Genomic DNA, 16,773 nt, shown 5'->3' with positions numbered 1-16,773 from the left:
GACACCGAGGAGAAGCGCTGGGTCAGTGGGATCAGATTCACTGGGAGAAAGAGACTGAGAGGAGGAGGCAGGGACAAAAATCGCAAAAATAAAAATCGTAGAGAGAGAATCGGATAGAGCTAGTGTTGACGGAAATTACATTGAGATGAATTGCTTTGTTTATTGCTAAAATGCGATGAGCACGGATAGTGAGCTGGGTTTGACATCTGGATCCGGAGAGAGGGTAGCGGGCGCGCTTCATGTCTGTGCACGAGTATATATGTATGGACAAATGTGGCACACACTTTTCTGTACATACAGTCTAAGCCTATAAGCATCCCTGACCCTCTGGTCTTTCACCTCTCCCCAGAGTGAAGCAGACACTCAGACATCCCACCACACACATACACACACCCACATGCACACACCTCCTTACCCTTGATCCCTCTATTCCTGATCCCCAGGGGCAGATTTTACACTAGCCGTACATGAATCAGGGGGGCAAAGAGGCGTGGGAGGGGAGATGGCGGGGGATTTCATGCTGCGACGGAAAGGTCTGTGGTGTAGGTGGACAGCGACACCAAGCACACAGCATGACACACAGACAGACAGAGCGGCCACAGAAACACTAGAGCTTGACAAATTGAGCTGGCCGCTATGATAGTGGGAAGGAGGTGGTGGTGGCGGTAGGGGCAGGGCTGGTGACCCAGGAATGATGGAGACTGACAGCCCATGTAAAATTCATGGTATCCCTTGGGCTCCGAGGTAATACTTCACCACTATGGGACTGATAACTGAGAAACAGGCTCCATGCTACAAAACAGTTGTTGCTGCTTTTATGTAACTCTTAATGGACTAACACTTCTGTTGGAATACATACACACATCTGACCACTAAAACCATCACAAGCTGAACAGAAGACATTTGAGCAGAACAGGAACATAGTAGAGCTAAAGACAGCTTACAAAAAAAGAGAGAAAAACACAAAAATAGACGCACCTCCAAGTCGTTAAAGAATAGGTGTGTGTCGGCCAAGTTGAAGATCATTTCTTCCATCCTCAGGCCTAATGATACAGACGTCGGCGGATCCTGGAAAATAGACAAAACCAATTAAATCTAATTAAATTCGTTCTTCTAAATATTGAGGTCATTTTTTCCATCTGAAGGGGTTAATGTGAAACAATAAATAACGCTGTTCCCTGTAAGTCACTCAATTAACACAGAATCCCTTAAAATTCCTCAGCAGGCTATTCCCATAAAAGAAGACATTAGGTGGACTTGAAAGTCTCAGGCTCTGTTTATGACCCTCTGAAAGGGACCAGAATAGTCATCAGAAATGCCACAGACTTGAACGAATGCAGTAAAAGCATGTCTCTTCTCAGGAGGGGTGGTCGATTTAGAAGAGTTGGGGGCCTCATCGTAAATAGCCCATTCTCCACATACTTGTGCTGATGCATCATCTGACTTCTCTACACAATCAATCCTGCGCAACCACTCAGAGGTGTGCATTAATATTTCAAATAATTGAAATGCAAAATAAATAATGTTCTGTTCCCTGCAGCAGGCATAGCTGCAATTCTTCCTTAAATCATGATCTCTGTCAGTAATGTGACACGTGCTGTAATGGTGATAGGGTTGCACTGTCTGTAAGATAATACCTAGACAGGAGTGAACTACATTGTAAATAGTTAATGAGCCTGTGACAATGTGTGCGATTTTCCCTTTAAAAAGATAATGAATTTGCAAAAAGTCTTCAGTGCATTTTCACATAAACAAAAAGATATAAGTGTAATTCTTTTTTTTTTGTTATTGCACAAATTGAATATCCTTTTTAAAAAAACTAAATCTTAAATCTTATCTTATCAATCTTATCAAAATACTGTCGTCAGCAAGCAAAGAGTGAAGGGAGACAATAGCAGGCTGTGGAGAAGGATTTTCTGCAGCTGGATGAGACTGCATTAAAGACAGGACCAGAAGCAGGGATTACAGAGTTAAACCACCTGAAGACACACCTGAGCTTTTTGCTGATTACCTGTCACACCCCACAATGCTTATGTTTTCACTGAAATGACAGCGGACAAACCACACAAGTAGAGCTCAATCCCCACTTTTAGCAGCTTTCTCCTTCCTCTTAACCTCCCAGTTCGAATCAATCTTTCATTCAGAATTCATCAAAAATAATTACCCTCCCACATCAACAGGCTACCAGCTCCCTCTCCCCTACCCCTGCCGCTGTCGGCTGATTTAGCATTATGGGCTGGTTTGGTGGGAAAAGGCAGTGTTCTCCGGCGCGAGTGAATCCTTTCCAATTAAATCTAAACAATCACTCAGTGAGGGAGTTAAGAATACAAGCAGGCCAGAAGACCAAAGTGCTGCTGCTGTCATTGCTCCAGCACCACCTGTCCCGAGATGTCAGTTCCATCCACAGGGGCGCCAAGTCCCCCCTTCCCTCTGAGCCCCTTACCAATAACAACCCCCCATCCATCCCCACCCACTTTAAGCTCTAGCTCTGGCTCTGGCCAGCCCAATAGCAGCACAGCTGGCCTCAGCCATCAGCTTTATGGGGGTGAGCTGCCTTGATGCCAATTAAAAGAGCTGATAAGAGCAGCAGTGTGTTTATGTGTGTATGAGAGGGAGAAAAAAAGAGAATCAGAGAGAGTGGGTGGGAGGTCACAATGAGTGAGAGAAAGTGTGGATGTGTGCTTACTCAGATACACATCTATTTATAGTAAGCTCAGAGCAGCTAAGAGGGAAAACTGTTCAGTAACTTTTTTGTTTATGCCACTAAGATGAGGATGACACGAATGACAGACAGGAGGGAAGAGAAGGGGTGGTTGTTGTGGTGGATGTTGGTCTGCTTTGCTTTCTTTTTTGAGGTAGTTTCCAGATCTGCGTTTCTGATAGGATTTGAGGTAGCATGCTCGGTGGTTGCTGTGAGTAAGCATGTCTCCCTCTTATAATATTGCTTTAATGTGATAGTGTCATGAGAAATATGCAGAGGAGGAGAAAAAGAGGGAACAAAAGAGAAAACCGAGAAAGTGGGAGGGACTCTAACGCCTGTCACATCCTATATGAGCTCTGATGGAATGGGCCCTTATGGAGTCAGGAGTGTTTCCTGTTTCAGAGGAGCACACTGGAGACCCTGTGTATGCATGTGTGTGTGTGTGTGTGTGTGTGTGTGTGTGTGTGTGTGTGTGTGTGTGTGTGGTTGGAGAGTCCCTCATCACTGAGCCACAGCTCCCTAAGCCATAGCTCTCGCTTTACCCAGCATGCAGGGCTGAGAATAAAGTAAATAAACAGTGGAGGGTCGTGGGGCAGCCCTCTTTCACCCCAAAAACAAAACACTGCCCCCATCAAACACCCCCTCATACCAGAACAAAGGCACAGAGCACGGGCTGCAGACGCTAAGCTCTCTGACATATGAGGAGCAATATGTCATTTTTGACTTCAAAACCAGAAACCCCATAGCCAAAACAACCGGTGATTAGAAATGCTGCTGTACCGCAAAATAAAATAGAGTTTAATTTATCATTATAAAAATTGTGAATGTGTGATGAATTGGCTTCAAGATTGTAATTATTTTCATGTATTATATCTAAATGGGAAAATAAGAGTGGGTGATGCAATAAAGGCTGTATAGAACCTATGACCTCAACAAAACCATGAGAATAGGATTCTTCCTTATTTCCCAAATTGTTTGTTTTGAAAGTTTAAATTTGGAGAAGCAATTTACATGGAACAACAAATAGCAAAGCCTGGAAAAGTAAACTCTTCATCTTATAAGCATACACAGTGACATGGGATGGAAAATAACCTTCCAGTATAATAATAATAAAAATAATAATAATAATAATATATGTTTGTTAGGGTTTATATATACGTATGTCATATATTTTTATTTGAATCCTAATTAAGGCAGCTTTAAGGGAATCTCTGTGTTCTAGTTGGAGTTTTGACTGAATTACATTCAGTGGACTCAGTCTCCTGCCAGGGTCTCCAGGGAGATCACAGTCTGAAAAGGATGGATTGAGAAGCACTTAATTAAACTAACAATGTGGCATTTCTGAAGGAGAAAGGAACACTTAAGATGTGTCAATAGACATCCAGAATGCAACTGTTGCGAGCCCCTACAGCTGAGCCCCGACCAGCCATGCATAGCTCCAACAGCTGCAAAGAGCAGTCAAATACCGTACTTGTCAAGCCTCATTGGACCTATTAAAAAAAGAAACAATTAAATGTACACTGAGTTCTGCTCTATTTTCTCAGTATAGACTCAGTGAAATCTATCATCCGCTCAATGGCCATCTCCCCCCCCCCCCGATCCTTTTCTTCTTATCCTTTTAATGTTTATGTGTGTTTGCTGATGAAGTGCACCGCTACTGCCACAAACTGATGTCACTCACCCGTCCATATCTGTTGGCATAAGAACCCGTAAGCAAGGAATGGAAAACGATGATTGTTTCATCCAGGTCCCAGATGAAAACTCGCTGAAGAGATGGGGGGTGGAGTGGGAAGAAAGAAACAAAGAAAAACAGAGAGAAAAGAGGCAAAATCAATGGTGCACTCTGTAGGGCTGCAAGGTGATCCTCCTGGTCAATAGGCCAGGAGCGTGTATTTGTGCGCCACAGGGACCAGGATCCATTTGCTTGGGTTGGTCACCGCAACAGTCCTCCCACCACCCCACCACACGCTTTCCACCCTCTGCCCTTTACATTAGAGTAATCAATAGTGACAAACTAATTAACTAGATATGTTAACACGCCATGATGTCAGTGCTATAATGGGTGCTATTAACCTTGTTTAACTTCATATCATGGTAATGAAGAGCCCAGCCCTCTGAATTTCCAAGAGTTCGTTTTGACATATGGTCACAATCTAAGTGTTATATACAGTAGCTCAAGGTGCAATGGTACTATTGTTAGTCAAAGCTAGTGTCCCATCTTTGATGACTAGAATATATTATATATATACACTGTATATATATATATATTATTCACTTCTGTGATGACTCACTTAATCACATGCCTTATTGTTTATTTACGAGGTATACATGAGAACTTTATATATGTGTGTCATATATTCCACAATTCATCAATAATGCATTTATAGTTAAGGCATGATCTTTAAGAATTAATGCCCATCAAGTGTTAAAGCCGGTGTGGCAGCCATATAGTAAGTGGATTAGTGTCAATGTGCCTCAGACAGGGCGAGGCTGTCTGTCGCCAAGGTAGCAGGCTCACCCTACCTCAAGGTCAGAGTCAGGCGGCGGTGATGGGTTGTTGTTCCTTCTTCCCCGGCCACGTGACTTTCCATCCGAGGCCCGCCGCAATCGATCCGAATCTGAATCTTTAATGGGGGTTGATGGACTGTGGATGGTACTGTACTCCGCTGAAAGGAAGGAAAGAAGGAAGAAGAAGAAGAGTATAAAAAGAGCGTATCGAAGATGAGCTATTATTTGCTTTTAGCAAAGAAGTGTGAGTGACCATTTGTCTTGATGCAGGGAAGGAAGCTTCCTGGGACATTTTTAGTGATAATGTAGGCCTACAGGTAACAAACATATCATAAATCAGTTGCAGAACACAGTTACTAAAAGCTATCGTGCTCCATACTGATTTGATAAACAACAGCTAATGGAGCATATGTCAAATAGAAATGGCAAAGACGTCATTTATCTAAATTGTACGACTGTGTATGAAATTACGTTAAGTTAAATCCTGATGTCTTTGGTGTTGATTGATGACAATTTGAAATGCAGTCATACTGTATGACTGACTTATGAAGATACAATCAGTGCTCGATTGCCAAATGAGGCATTAATGTCACATGAAATTATGGGAAACTCTACATCTGATTTCAGTTTGAACGTTTTTGTTTTCTTGCTTGCCACACTGCAGTACACCAGATGTGGTGGCTGAAACACTTTCCTACTTATATTGTGCATCCACTTTAGGACAAATTAAGATTTTTTGCGTTAACTTATGTTCTCTTATCAGGAACTACTTCCAGTCAGTGAGAAGGAAGGGTTCTGTGCTTGTTAAATTAAAAAAAAGAAACATGGTTACACAAGGCAGCCCTGTGGCCTGTGGTTTGATTCTTACCTGCAGGGTTCTCTGTAAGGGCCTGGCTGGTGATGCCAGTGGGTGGCTCCTGGAGGGTGTAGGTGGTGGTTGTGGAGGGCGTGCTAGGGCTGGTGTTATTACTTGTCATGTAGGGTGAAGTGTAGGGTGAGCTGTTGTAATACTGAGCATACTGCCCCTGGCCAAAGGCTGGATAACTGGCATAGTCCTGTTAAGAAAAAACAGTAGAGCAATGGTAAACAGTTACATATAAAGATAAGGCAAGGAAATAACAAACACAAGATAATCTAATATGTACAATGTGGTGTAAGACGGGAGATTTAGATCAAAAAGATGGAGAGAGAGAAAAAGTAGCAGAGCCGAGGAAGAGAAGCAGTAGGTTTGGCAGAGTAATGTGAGATATGCCCTGCACCAGTGTTGCTACTTTACAGTGCAGATTCCAAAATATAAATGCAAACACATGTCTGTTCTGTCCTACATCTGGACAAAGATCTGTCTTGTTTTTTTTTTTTTCCTTTCCTCTGTGGCATAATACATTTGTGTTGGAGGAGGTACAGTAGATAATCCGGCATACAAAGCTTTCGACATCCTGAGTGATTTATGTTTGAATGTGTCACGGATGAAATGTAACATATTGAGTATGCATGTTTCATAAAGATTTCCTGGTTTGGAAGAAGTCTGCAATTCAAACTTCTATAAACCAATAGCTGCATACAGATACCAGATCACAGCAATGGAATGAGCAGAAGTGCACAGCTACCTGTTGTGTGCTGTTGAAACCAGTGGAGTTCGTCAGGGAGTTGTTTCCTGGATACAATCCTGATGTTGTTGTGAAAGTACCACCTTTAGGGAAAAATAATACTTTTGAGTTATGTGTACACCATATTTTATCAAACATTATTAAATCTGCAGTACTGCAAGCAGTGCAGTGACAGAAATGAAATGGCACATTGTTTCTTTTGTGAAACAGCTATTTGAGGTGGTGAACAGAGGGAGGCCTGAGGGAGCGCTCCCAACAGTGGCCTTATCTTTCTCCTCTTCCTTCCTTATCAGTGATTGGATCAGGCCTGATGAATGACAGAGGGGGGGCAGAGAAGGGTGAGGGGTGGACAGAACCTGCTTCCAAAGCCACCCAGGCCCACACAATGTGAGGAAGACAAGAGACTTTTGTGTGCGAGTTACTGAAGGGTGGCGTGGGGTTGAAGGGGGGTGGATGCACTGGGACGGAGCATGAGGGTGCCAGGGGTGTGTGCATGGGCAGTGTAGTGAGACAGAGATGTATAGGGAAGGAGGGTTAAGGTCGCAGTGAGGAGCCCTGTTTGCTGCTGACATCCAGCCCCAATGAATATGTATGTTCCGCTTTTTACTTGCTCAAAGGATGGTCCTCTGGGTAATTAAATCATTCAAAAGGGTTGATAGCATCTAATGGCTTAATAATATACATGAAATGAGTTATAGAGGAGAGGAGCAACGGTAGCACCCGGGGGCATGACTTCTCTGTTCAGCGGCCATCCACCTATACTATCATGTCAGGCAAGAGAATAGCAGGAGGAGCAGCTTAAATGGGATCACAGACTGGTAGAGACACAGCAGGGTGACAGGGAGAGCATGAGAGAGCTGTGTATATTAAAGCTACTATAATCCCAATTGTTGTGCTTGAGGTCATTAAATGATCTGTGACAACAAACTAGTTTTATTGCACTAAAGCATTTTAATTTGACAAACTTTGTATATTGTGCTTTATAAATGAATAAAAGTCACATCAAATTTGCAAATCTTAAAAAAGGAAAAAAAAAAATCTTAAATTTCACAAATCGTATTGTCCAAAAGCTTAACATTATTAAACTGGACTCCAAATGTTTATAATGCCACTACAACGTACAACCAAATAAAACTCATTTATCCCTTAAAAGTAAATGTAGTCAAGAAGTTTGCCTTTTAAGTGGGAATTTTTTTGCCTGCAGCCACAACGGAGGAAGAGCGGTGAATCACAAAGTGCTCAAAGCAAAAGCCTGGGATATGTCAGAGAATTCAGCTCTGAGTAGGGAGAGATTGATTTGATGCATTATAGTAGGCAATCTAAATGCAAAGCATAAATATTGCATCCACTCAAGTTTAATCCATTGTGAAGGCCAAAATAGTGATTGCAATTATTATAGGATTATTTACGCAGCTTGGCGTTATTCTGCATGCCAATAATATATGTAAACATATACAGTATAACAATAGTAAAACTTTGACCAGATGTTGACTTTTTCTACCTTGTAACAGAGGCTTGAGATTTAAAGACAGTATAAGAAATTGATTAAAAAGGTCTAAAATTGCACCAAAGTGCCATAGCAGTTCTTCCAACCTTTACAAATATGACCCGTAGGTTTTATTACTCGCTTCTGTTAATACAAAGACAAATCCCTTCTCCATACATCCACAGGGGACATCAATTAGCACTACCATTGCATTATTTAATAAGGCTTCTTCACTTATCACCACAGTGATCCTCCTGTAGCCAAAAAATATCCCATCGCTTGAGTGAAAACGAAGGGGGAGATAAATGTACTGTTCTTAAATGGGGGCATAATTACACCTTTGTTCCCAGAGACAAACAGAGGGGGTTCCTTTCATCCTCTGGTCATTGGCCCCATCAGGACGGCCCTCCCACACCGTGACAAACGTGAAGCAGCTTTCAGAACGGGGGGGGGGGAGGATCAGGGAAGTGAGGGGGCATGAAGGGTACCGTATGAAAGAAAGCACGAAAAGGGAAGACGTAGTGCAGTGTTTAGCCTAGTCAGTTAAGTATCCAGCACTGCGGCCAAAAAAGGAGAAACAAATACTTCACAAGCACCCAAGATTACCAGGATCCACTAATTATTTGTGCAGTTTCTCACTCTCTGCTTTCAGCAATTACACATGCAGCAGATTTCCACGTTTTTCTTCATCCTGGCCTCTACCGATTATTTTCATCAGAACTGTTCTCTCTCTTTGTTGTTTTGTTTGATATTTCGATGCCTGCAGGGGAGAATTGAAAACTTTTGTGTCCTCCGCAGAAAGTTCAACATCAAGTGAAAGTCTGACAGAACAATAAGACAGAGACAAGGACGAGTGATGCTGCGAAGGACAACAAATTAGCCTAATGCACAGTTCAAACAGTCGTAAAAGCTCTCACTGGCAGGTTTTGAGGGTTGCTCTGAGGAGAACAAGGAGCCACATAAAAGCCGAGGGGACCCCCGCTAGCAGTGAGAATGAGCGTATGCTGTTGGGAGAGGTGGTGCTGGTTATAGTAGGGGGAGAAAGACGGGGTCTTGTGGTTCCCCGGGGGGCATGTTTTCTCTCCCTCCCCCTGTCCTGCTCCAGTTAGTTCACTCACTCAAGACCAGACATCATCCCTCCCTCCTCTCCTCTCCTCCTTCCCTCCTGCCTTCTGGCTCCACAATTGGAAGTCCATTTGCTTTGCTTGATCAGTCCCCTTGCCATGGGCTATGTCTATCATCAGTGCACAATATTTGTAGCAGAAGTTTGGATGCCCCACTTGGGAATAGGCTATCAAGTCCAGATGGGGCTCTCCTTTTAAAAAGGCAACTGAGGCTTCAGCTTCTTCAGCTTGCACTGCCACTGGGACAGAATGCTAGAATTCAATTATTCACCTAATTAGCATCTGCTCAGTCCCACCATCAGCACAATCTCCCCGTCTCTTCACACACCTCTGATGGTTTAGGATTTTTCTGACAATCCATGAGATGCACTACGTAAACTGCCTAAAGGGATTGAAATGCACACAACACGCTGTTCCCCTTAAAATTTGGTGCCACGACTTTAGCACACACATTTAGCTCCATGGCATCGGACATGAATGTAAGGATGTTAAAGCATTAATCAAATCGTCCTCTGCCTTGACAGCTGGCCACAGGCTGGTGGAAGGGACAGTGAAAGAGGGGTGGGGGGGGGTATCAGATGTGGAAAAAGAATCTTTGGTTGGGACACCCAGGCCTGAGGCACCTCGCCCAGGCAGATCAATAGGCCAGAATAAGTAACGATGATGGTGTGACGGAGGGCCAGAGCCACAGTTAGAGAACTCAAGGCCAGAATAGTGGTCAATCTGTCATCTAACATGGCTGTCAATTACCAAGGCACTTAACGCTACGTAGGGCATCTGATAGCCAGAGATAGCAGCAGACAGTGAGGAAGAGAAAGAGTTAGAAGGAGGGGAGAGAAAGACAGCATAAGAGCATAATACTTAGAAGATGAATGGGCACATAATACTGTCATCGTGAGTTAAACCACTGAGGGCAGGGTAGCAGCTTGAACATTCTGCTGTACATGCTCCGTCTCTTGTTCCCTTCCCTCTCTCCCTCTCTCCCTCTCTCTCTCTCTCCCTCTCCCTCTCTCTCTCTCTCTCCTTTTTCAGGCGCTCCGCTGTGCACTGCAAAACTCCGGCTGCGGCCTACTGTATTTGGTTAAGAGGCGTGGAAAAGAGTGTGCTGTTGAGCTGGCGTTATTTATTGTGAGATGCTGTAGAGGCTTTTCAACAACATGTGGAGATGTTTCTATTGTCACACATTAGATATTACAGGAGAGAACGCAAATACTATGCTAGCTGTTAGCCAACTGTCATTGCCCAGTGCAGGTGGAACAGAGGCTTTTTTAACTAATACAAACAGAGTAATAGAAACACAACATGACAGAAGACTTGATCTACATTTAAACAGAATGTATGACTGGACAGAGAGCAAAAGAGGGGGAGTGCAGGATGCAACAACTCATTTTTATCGGTTTCAAATTCTCTATGGTCTCAGCTCTAAAACAAATACAAATATGATCACAGGGAGAGACAAAACAAAGGCTGGGGAGTGGGGAGGACATGGCTGGTGCCTCCTAAGTGCCTGCCAATTTTCCATCTGTGTTGATTCTTTTAAGAGGAGAGGAGAGGGAGGCAGCCGTCGTGGCTGCACATAACAACCGCCGGGATGCAACAATCTTTTGGGGTGAGTTCAAGGGCCGAGTTGTGAATCAGTCTGGCTCTGCATGCTGTTAAATCAGGGACAGAGACCTCTTTCTCTAATCGTTTAAAAAAAAAAAAAAAAAAAAAGATTACAATAAACCTAATTTGAATGGGCTAAGCAGAGCGAACACATGGCAGAAACATAGAAATGAGAAAAAGTAAGAAAGAAGACAGAGGGGGTGATATTGTGACAAAAGTGATTTTGGCAAAAACATTGAAAAAGAGAGGACAAAGAAGATACACAGAAAAAAGAAATATACACACACAAAGAACAAACCAGCAAAGAAATGTACCAGCAACCAGATTCCCACCATATTTTTTAATTGTTGGTGAATCAAAATCTGCTTTGTAGTTTTGTAAACCTCTCATGATGTTAGCCATTTTAGCAATTTTGCTGCAAACATGTTACAACTGTAAAATTTGACAAACTACTAGCTTTAAGAGAGAGTGATGGCATCTCATGTACGCTGCACTTTGACACCATACAAATGCCCAAACCGATATGTGAAGATGCACAGAGAAAAATATTGACAAGGGATTCAAAAAGATGTCCTCACCCTGCATCTGGTAACTGTAGGGAGCCTGTCCTGTCTGCGGTGTGGTGAAGCCGGAGCTGTAGCTTAGGAAGCCCGTCTGTCCCGGGGATTGGGATTGGGTCAGACCCCCCTCCGTCTTTATGCCTGCCCACAATGGACCTAAATCAGTTAGTGACACCAGATCGGTTTGATGCACAGACAACAGTCAACACAGGTTTAAATTACATTGGACACAGCAAAGGGACAAAGCCTCTGTCTGTTAGCATAAAACACTTATTACAATGGACGAGCGCTGATTATCTGATTAAAGATTTCTACTATCATCAGTTGTTTAGAAATATTATCTCACACTGGGTTCTGTCTCACTGCAAAGGAGTTGTCTACTTGGCCGTACAATCAAAAAGCATGTTAGGACTATGATTGTTTGATTTTATGTTATCATTATTATTATTATTATTATTATTATTATTATTATTATTATTATCATCATCATCTAAGACAGGTCATCTGTGAAAAAGATGCACAAGTAATGAAATAAAGAAATGTGAGTTAAACTTGCCACCGCTTACATTCAATCAGTCACGATGCAGCTTCTATGCAGCGGTAGGTTGCAGGACTCCATTCAAATAAACAGTGTAAATTCCTCCACATATTGGAGAGTCTTTTGGGGTCAAAACACTCTAAAGACTTTGGATAAATAAAGCCTACAGTGAGCCATGTACTATGTACTTTCTCTTGCAATGCCAGGGGAAACCAGGTTTTGTTTTCAGATTTGAATCACTAATCTTTCAGAACTATCTGAACAGCTTGACAAGCACATTCTGTTTTATTGCAATGAAGGAGAATATGCAGGCACTAAACAACAACTTAGCATCTTTACTGCTCCTGCTTCACATTTGTTATTTGCAAGGTCTTGGTTCAATATTTAGTTGTAGTTAACATGCATCTTTAAGCAAGACAAGAAGGTTTTGATGTGTGTTGAGAAATCTTACCATAGGCTGGGATGCCATAGGGCTGGCCAGGCTGGGGGTAGCTAGCATAAGCTGCGGCCTGCTGCATTCCTGTGGTGTACTGCGTCTGCCCATACGCAGCCATATTTTGGGATGAAGGGGTAGGAAGAATATGCGGATATGTTCTGCTATTTAAGAAAAGAAACAAAAGACAAAAGTGAGAAGGGAAGGCAGGAAGAAAGGGGACCATGTTTTACCCCTGAAACCATAACACAAACTTTGCTAACTGACAAATTCCTTGTGATTGTGCTACTTCATTTTGAACACCGAGCCAAGCTGTAGGACAGATAGTATCGCACAGCTCATATACATAGTGAAACAACAATAAATTGCAAGGGAAATTTTTGCAAGATAATAATTACAACAGATTTCAGAGTGCGCAAGCTGCAGACATCCAGGCAAACAAAGCTAGTCGAAAACCCCCGATCTAGCAGAAGGATCTAATTAAAGATCCAAATGAAGTTGGATGCTGCTTATTTTTTAAAGAAAAATAAAAGAAGCCTTACTTGGAAGGGTAAATCTGTGGAGAGAACTGGTGAGTTTGTCTTGGGCTGAAGCCACTGGTTCCAATAGCTGAGCAGAGTAAAAAAGAAAAGAGGCAAGCACATATTTAAACATTAAGAAATAAGGTAAATATTATCTTTTGCCAACAGAACTTCTGGAATCCAAGGAAACAGTAATTACATCGCATTACTCTATTTATTTCGGTAACCTTATTTAAGGTTGAAAACCGGAGAGCAATAACGAAGTAAAATAATCAGGTAAGAACATCAGGTTTTTCTGCTGACCCACGTATCTCTGAGATACTTCTGTGCTGCTATGACGACCGCTGGTTTAAACACATACAGGATGGTCTGAATCAGTCTCAGCCTGTGGCTTCAGTTGCCTTGGGCCTTTCAAGCCACAACCATATTGGAAGGGCCATCACTGATTGCAGGTAATGAGTGCTACTACATAATCATTCCTTCATTAAGCATTAAGACCATGTGGTTCCCCGGTGCTGTTAACTCATGAAGGTTCAGCCACAAATAACTCACAGAAGTGCACTTGTTTCAAATCTGCAGTAAGAATGATACAAGACACACAGTGGGCTTTTTCAATCGTCAGCATGAGGTAACACCTCAAATAAACTCTTATTAATAGATAAATGGGAATTTATATTAGTTTTCTTAATGTTGCCTGCAGTTTTCAGGTCCAAGATGTAAAATATAAATTTTTAAAAAGAAAAACAAAATTTTAAATTCCCCATATACAAAAGAGCCAGCAGGCAAGACTTTTGTTACCAAAAACTCCATTATTGGTTTTAATTTAATATGTCATTTTTTTAATATCTGCCATAATTTATTGCATATTTATATCTAAATTTGGAATAACACACAGCAGGTTAACTTTAAATTATATCACAATACATGAATAAATGAAAATTTAATAATACATTTAAATTGAATTAACTTCAGCAACAATCACAGTTTTGCCGCATTACTCGCATTTAACTGCAGTGGCACAGTTTTCAAACATCTGTCTAATTGGTCGTGACATGTAAAATAAGGGATTTGGTTGCGGGGGAGCGCTAACTGTATGTAACTGTATGCTGTAACCCCTCACACACGTTATTAATATTGAACACTTTTCCCACATCAGCAGCACCTGCCACTGGACAAAACCTGCTCTTCTGAACAGAGCTTTGGGTTTCCCCATGGAGGATATGGGGTATAAGATTACTAAATTTCATTAATATTGTCAAAGACAAAAGTCATAGCGGTGATTTATGCGCTTCTAGTGTTAAGTATCAAGTACTTAGTTAAACAGTTAAGGAAATACAGAAAAATTTGCAGCAAGTTAATACTATGCACAGCTGAACGTAGTACTGTTAATACATGTTTATAGAAAATAGACGAGAGTGCTGCAGGTTGACATAGATACTGGTGAGGATGGAAAAAAGAAATAAGCTACAAAATTATCACATTAGTGATTATTTCTTTTATAATTCCTACAATTTTCATTATACTCTGAGGTCCTGGCTTTATTTAGAGCTATTCTTGTGTGTGTGTGTGTGTGTTTACAGAATGTCTGTGTGTGTGATGTTCCCGTGCTGAGAGGAGGGTGTGAAAACCTTGGCTCTGACAGGGCGATAGGGTAACAGCCCGTGGAGAGCGAGGGCCACTGGGACGCCATGTCACTCCACCGGCCAGACAGGTTCAGTGCATTACAGGTCATAATTCAGTCCTCGCTGGCATGGGAACCAGCAGTGTTAACACACGTGCATGCAAGCACAGCATATAAATATGCTGACAAAGGTGAGGTAGAGTCGCTTGTTCTAAAACACTCACACACACTATATTGGTGTTTTAGCTATAGGGACACTTCCTGGGGACTGGCTTATAGGTCACCCATCTCTAGGCTCATCTCTCACTAATCAGTTCTGCAGCTGTGTGTGTGTTTGACACACACACACACACACACACACACACACACACACACACACACACACACACACACACACACACACATACACACTTACACACTTACACACACACACACACTTACACACACCCACACACACACACACACACACAAGCCCCACCTGATCCTGAGAAGCTGTCTAGAGAGGTGTCTGCTACGGAGTTGACGATTTCGCTGCTGCTCATTGGCTCGGATTTAACTGCAAACAAAGAAGCCACATTGTCACCAAATGCACCAAATCAAATCTGGAAAAAGAAAAAAAGATCAGAATAACATCTTAATATCTCAGTTATTTATTTATTTTTTTAAAGATTTTTACAATTCACACAAAAAATTACTCAGTGTAAAATAAAATAAAAACAGAACTGCACACGGAGTCAAACAACATTCCAACAGTATTTACAACAATGTCAGAAAATGTTACATCTGTATCCATTCAAATGGTTTATAGATATATTTTTGTATTTTATCTTTATCGTTAATTCTTTTTGATGGGATTTATGGTGCAATATATTTATCTTTATCACTGCTCTTTATTATTAAACCCGGAGAAAAGCAGTTTACATTTAGAAATGTGTTTGAGCCATTTCCTTATGTAAAGCTTGTGGATTTATTTTAGAAATGTATTTAAACTATTTTGAATTGGCGATATAAATCAAACTTTAATTTAACAGTACATTCTACTTGGCAAAAAAGAATTACATTATATTTTACATTTAATGATAAATTACTGGCTTATCAGCAGCTAAGTGCAGCATGAAATAAAAATCATCACATTACATGTGTGTTGGAGACACAGACAAAAAAGTGCTCCGCAGGGATGTACAACTACAATTGAAATGTCAAGGAAATGTATGGTGTATAAAATCTTTTTAAGAGTGTAGCGAACGCTGTTTGACCTTGGCTCCATTATACAGCTCAGCGATAGATCTGCAAAGACAATTTCACAGTTTTCTGACAGCTCAGGAATCTTTGAAATCAATCCATTTCACTTCAGGCGGACTGGAGCACTTTTTTTCTCTCTCTTTTTGGCAAAACAAATTGACGATGTGGGCAAGGGAGTCATGCTCAGTGGAATCCCCCATGGTTGAAGAAGCCGTTTGCTGTCATGTTTTACATGTTTCCACTATGCTCATTCAGTGCAGAAACATATGTGGACAAGAGGCAATTCTTTTGAACAACACACCGATGACAAAATAGTGGTAAGGTGCATGCATAAACTACCACACCATCAGGTCACAGAGCACACAATAACCACTGTATTCAGGAAACGGCATGGAACGTCCAAATGAAAACAAAATGCACAGTATGCAAGTTCACAATCTGACCATTCATTAATAATGGACTCAAATCAAGTCGGGGTCAAAACATGCTTTAAACAGAAGACCACAACAACTACAGCAAATACCAAAGAGTTTCTGAATGAAAGGCACAATAGTTGAGGCAACTTTATAATTTAGCAGCTGATAAATTGTGTATTGTTGGGAGTAAAAAAAAGAAAATACAAATTCAATTTCTTCATAAGTGAAGTAGGTGGTTCAAAAAGGCAAAAGTGTTTTTTTAATCTTGCTCTCCATTTAAAACACCAAGTATTGTCCTTTCATTTGTGTCACCAAGAGTAGACAAACCTGCAGCGGACTGTGAGTTAGAACCTAACAACCAGTCTGCAGTGGTAAGCATTGTGATGCTATCACCTATGGGAAAGAAAGAAT

The 16,773-nt window shown here is 41.6% G+C and overlaps 1 protein-coding gene across 6 annotated transcripts in view; it reads right to left on the bottom strand.

The window, feature by feature from the left end:
* eya1 (EYA transcriptional coactivator and phosphatase 1) overlaps positions 1-16,773 on the bottom strand; it is a 41,116-nt gene that overhangs the window by 15,484 nt on the left and 8,859 nt on the right. The window contains exons 3-12 of one of the 6 annotated variants that reach the window (XM_039790642.1): positions 16,690-16,755; positions 15,183-15,260; positions 13,105-13,171; positions 12,581-12,726; positions 11,610-11,747; positions 6,817-6,899; positions 6,078-6,264; positions 5,225-5,367; positions 4,383-4,466; positions 979-1,068 (exon numbers count right to left, since the gene is read on the bottom strand). In XM_039790642.1, the coding sequence (XP_039646576.1) occupies positions 979-1,068; positions 4,383-4,466; positions 5,225-5,367; positions 6,078-6,264; positions 6,817-6,899; positions 11,610-11,747; positions 12,581-12,726; positions 13,105-13,171; positions 15,183-15,260; positions 16,690-16,755 (1,082 nt within the window). The remainder of the gene's footprint in view (positions 1-978; positions 1,069-4,382; positions 4,467-5,224; positions 5,368-6,077; positions 6,265-6,816; positions 6,900-11,609; positions 11,748-12,580; positions 12,727-13,104; positions 13,172-15,182; positions 15,261-16,689; positions 16,756-16,773) is intronic. The other 5 variants (XM_039790648.1, XM_039790643.1, XM_039790644.1 and 2 more) reach the window with 5 other exon arrangements.

Source organism: Perca fluviatilis, chromosome 22 (assembly GCF_010015445.1).
Source record: "Perca fluviatilis chromosome 22, GENO_Pfluv_1.0, whole genome shotgun sequence".
In the NCBI taxonomy this organism is placed as follows: Eukaryota; Metazoa; Chordata; class Actinopteri; order Perciformes; family Percidae; genus Perca; species Perca fluviatilis.
Note: the sequence above shows the minus strand (reverse complement) of the source record. Positions and strands in the feature narration are given on the sequence as shown.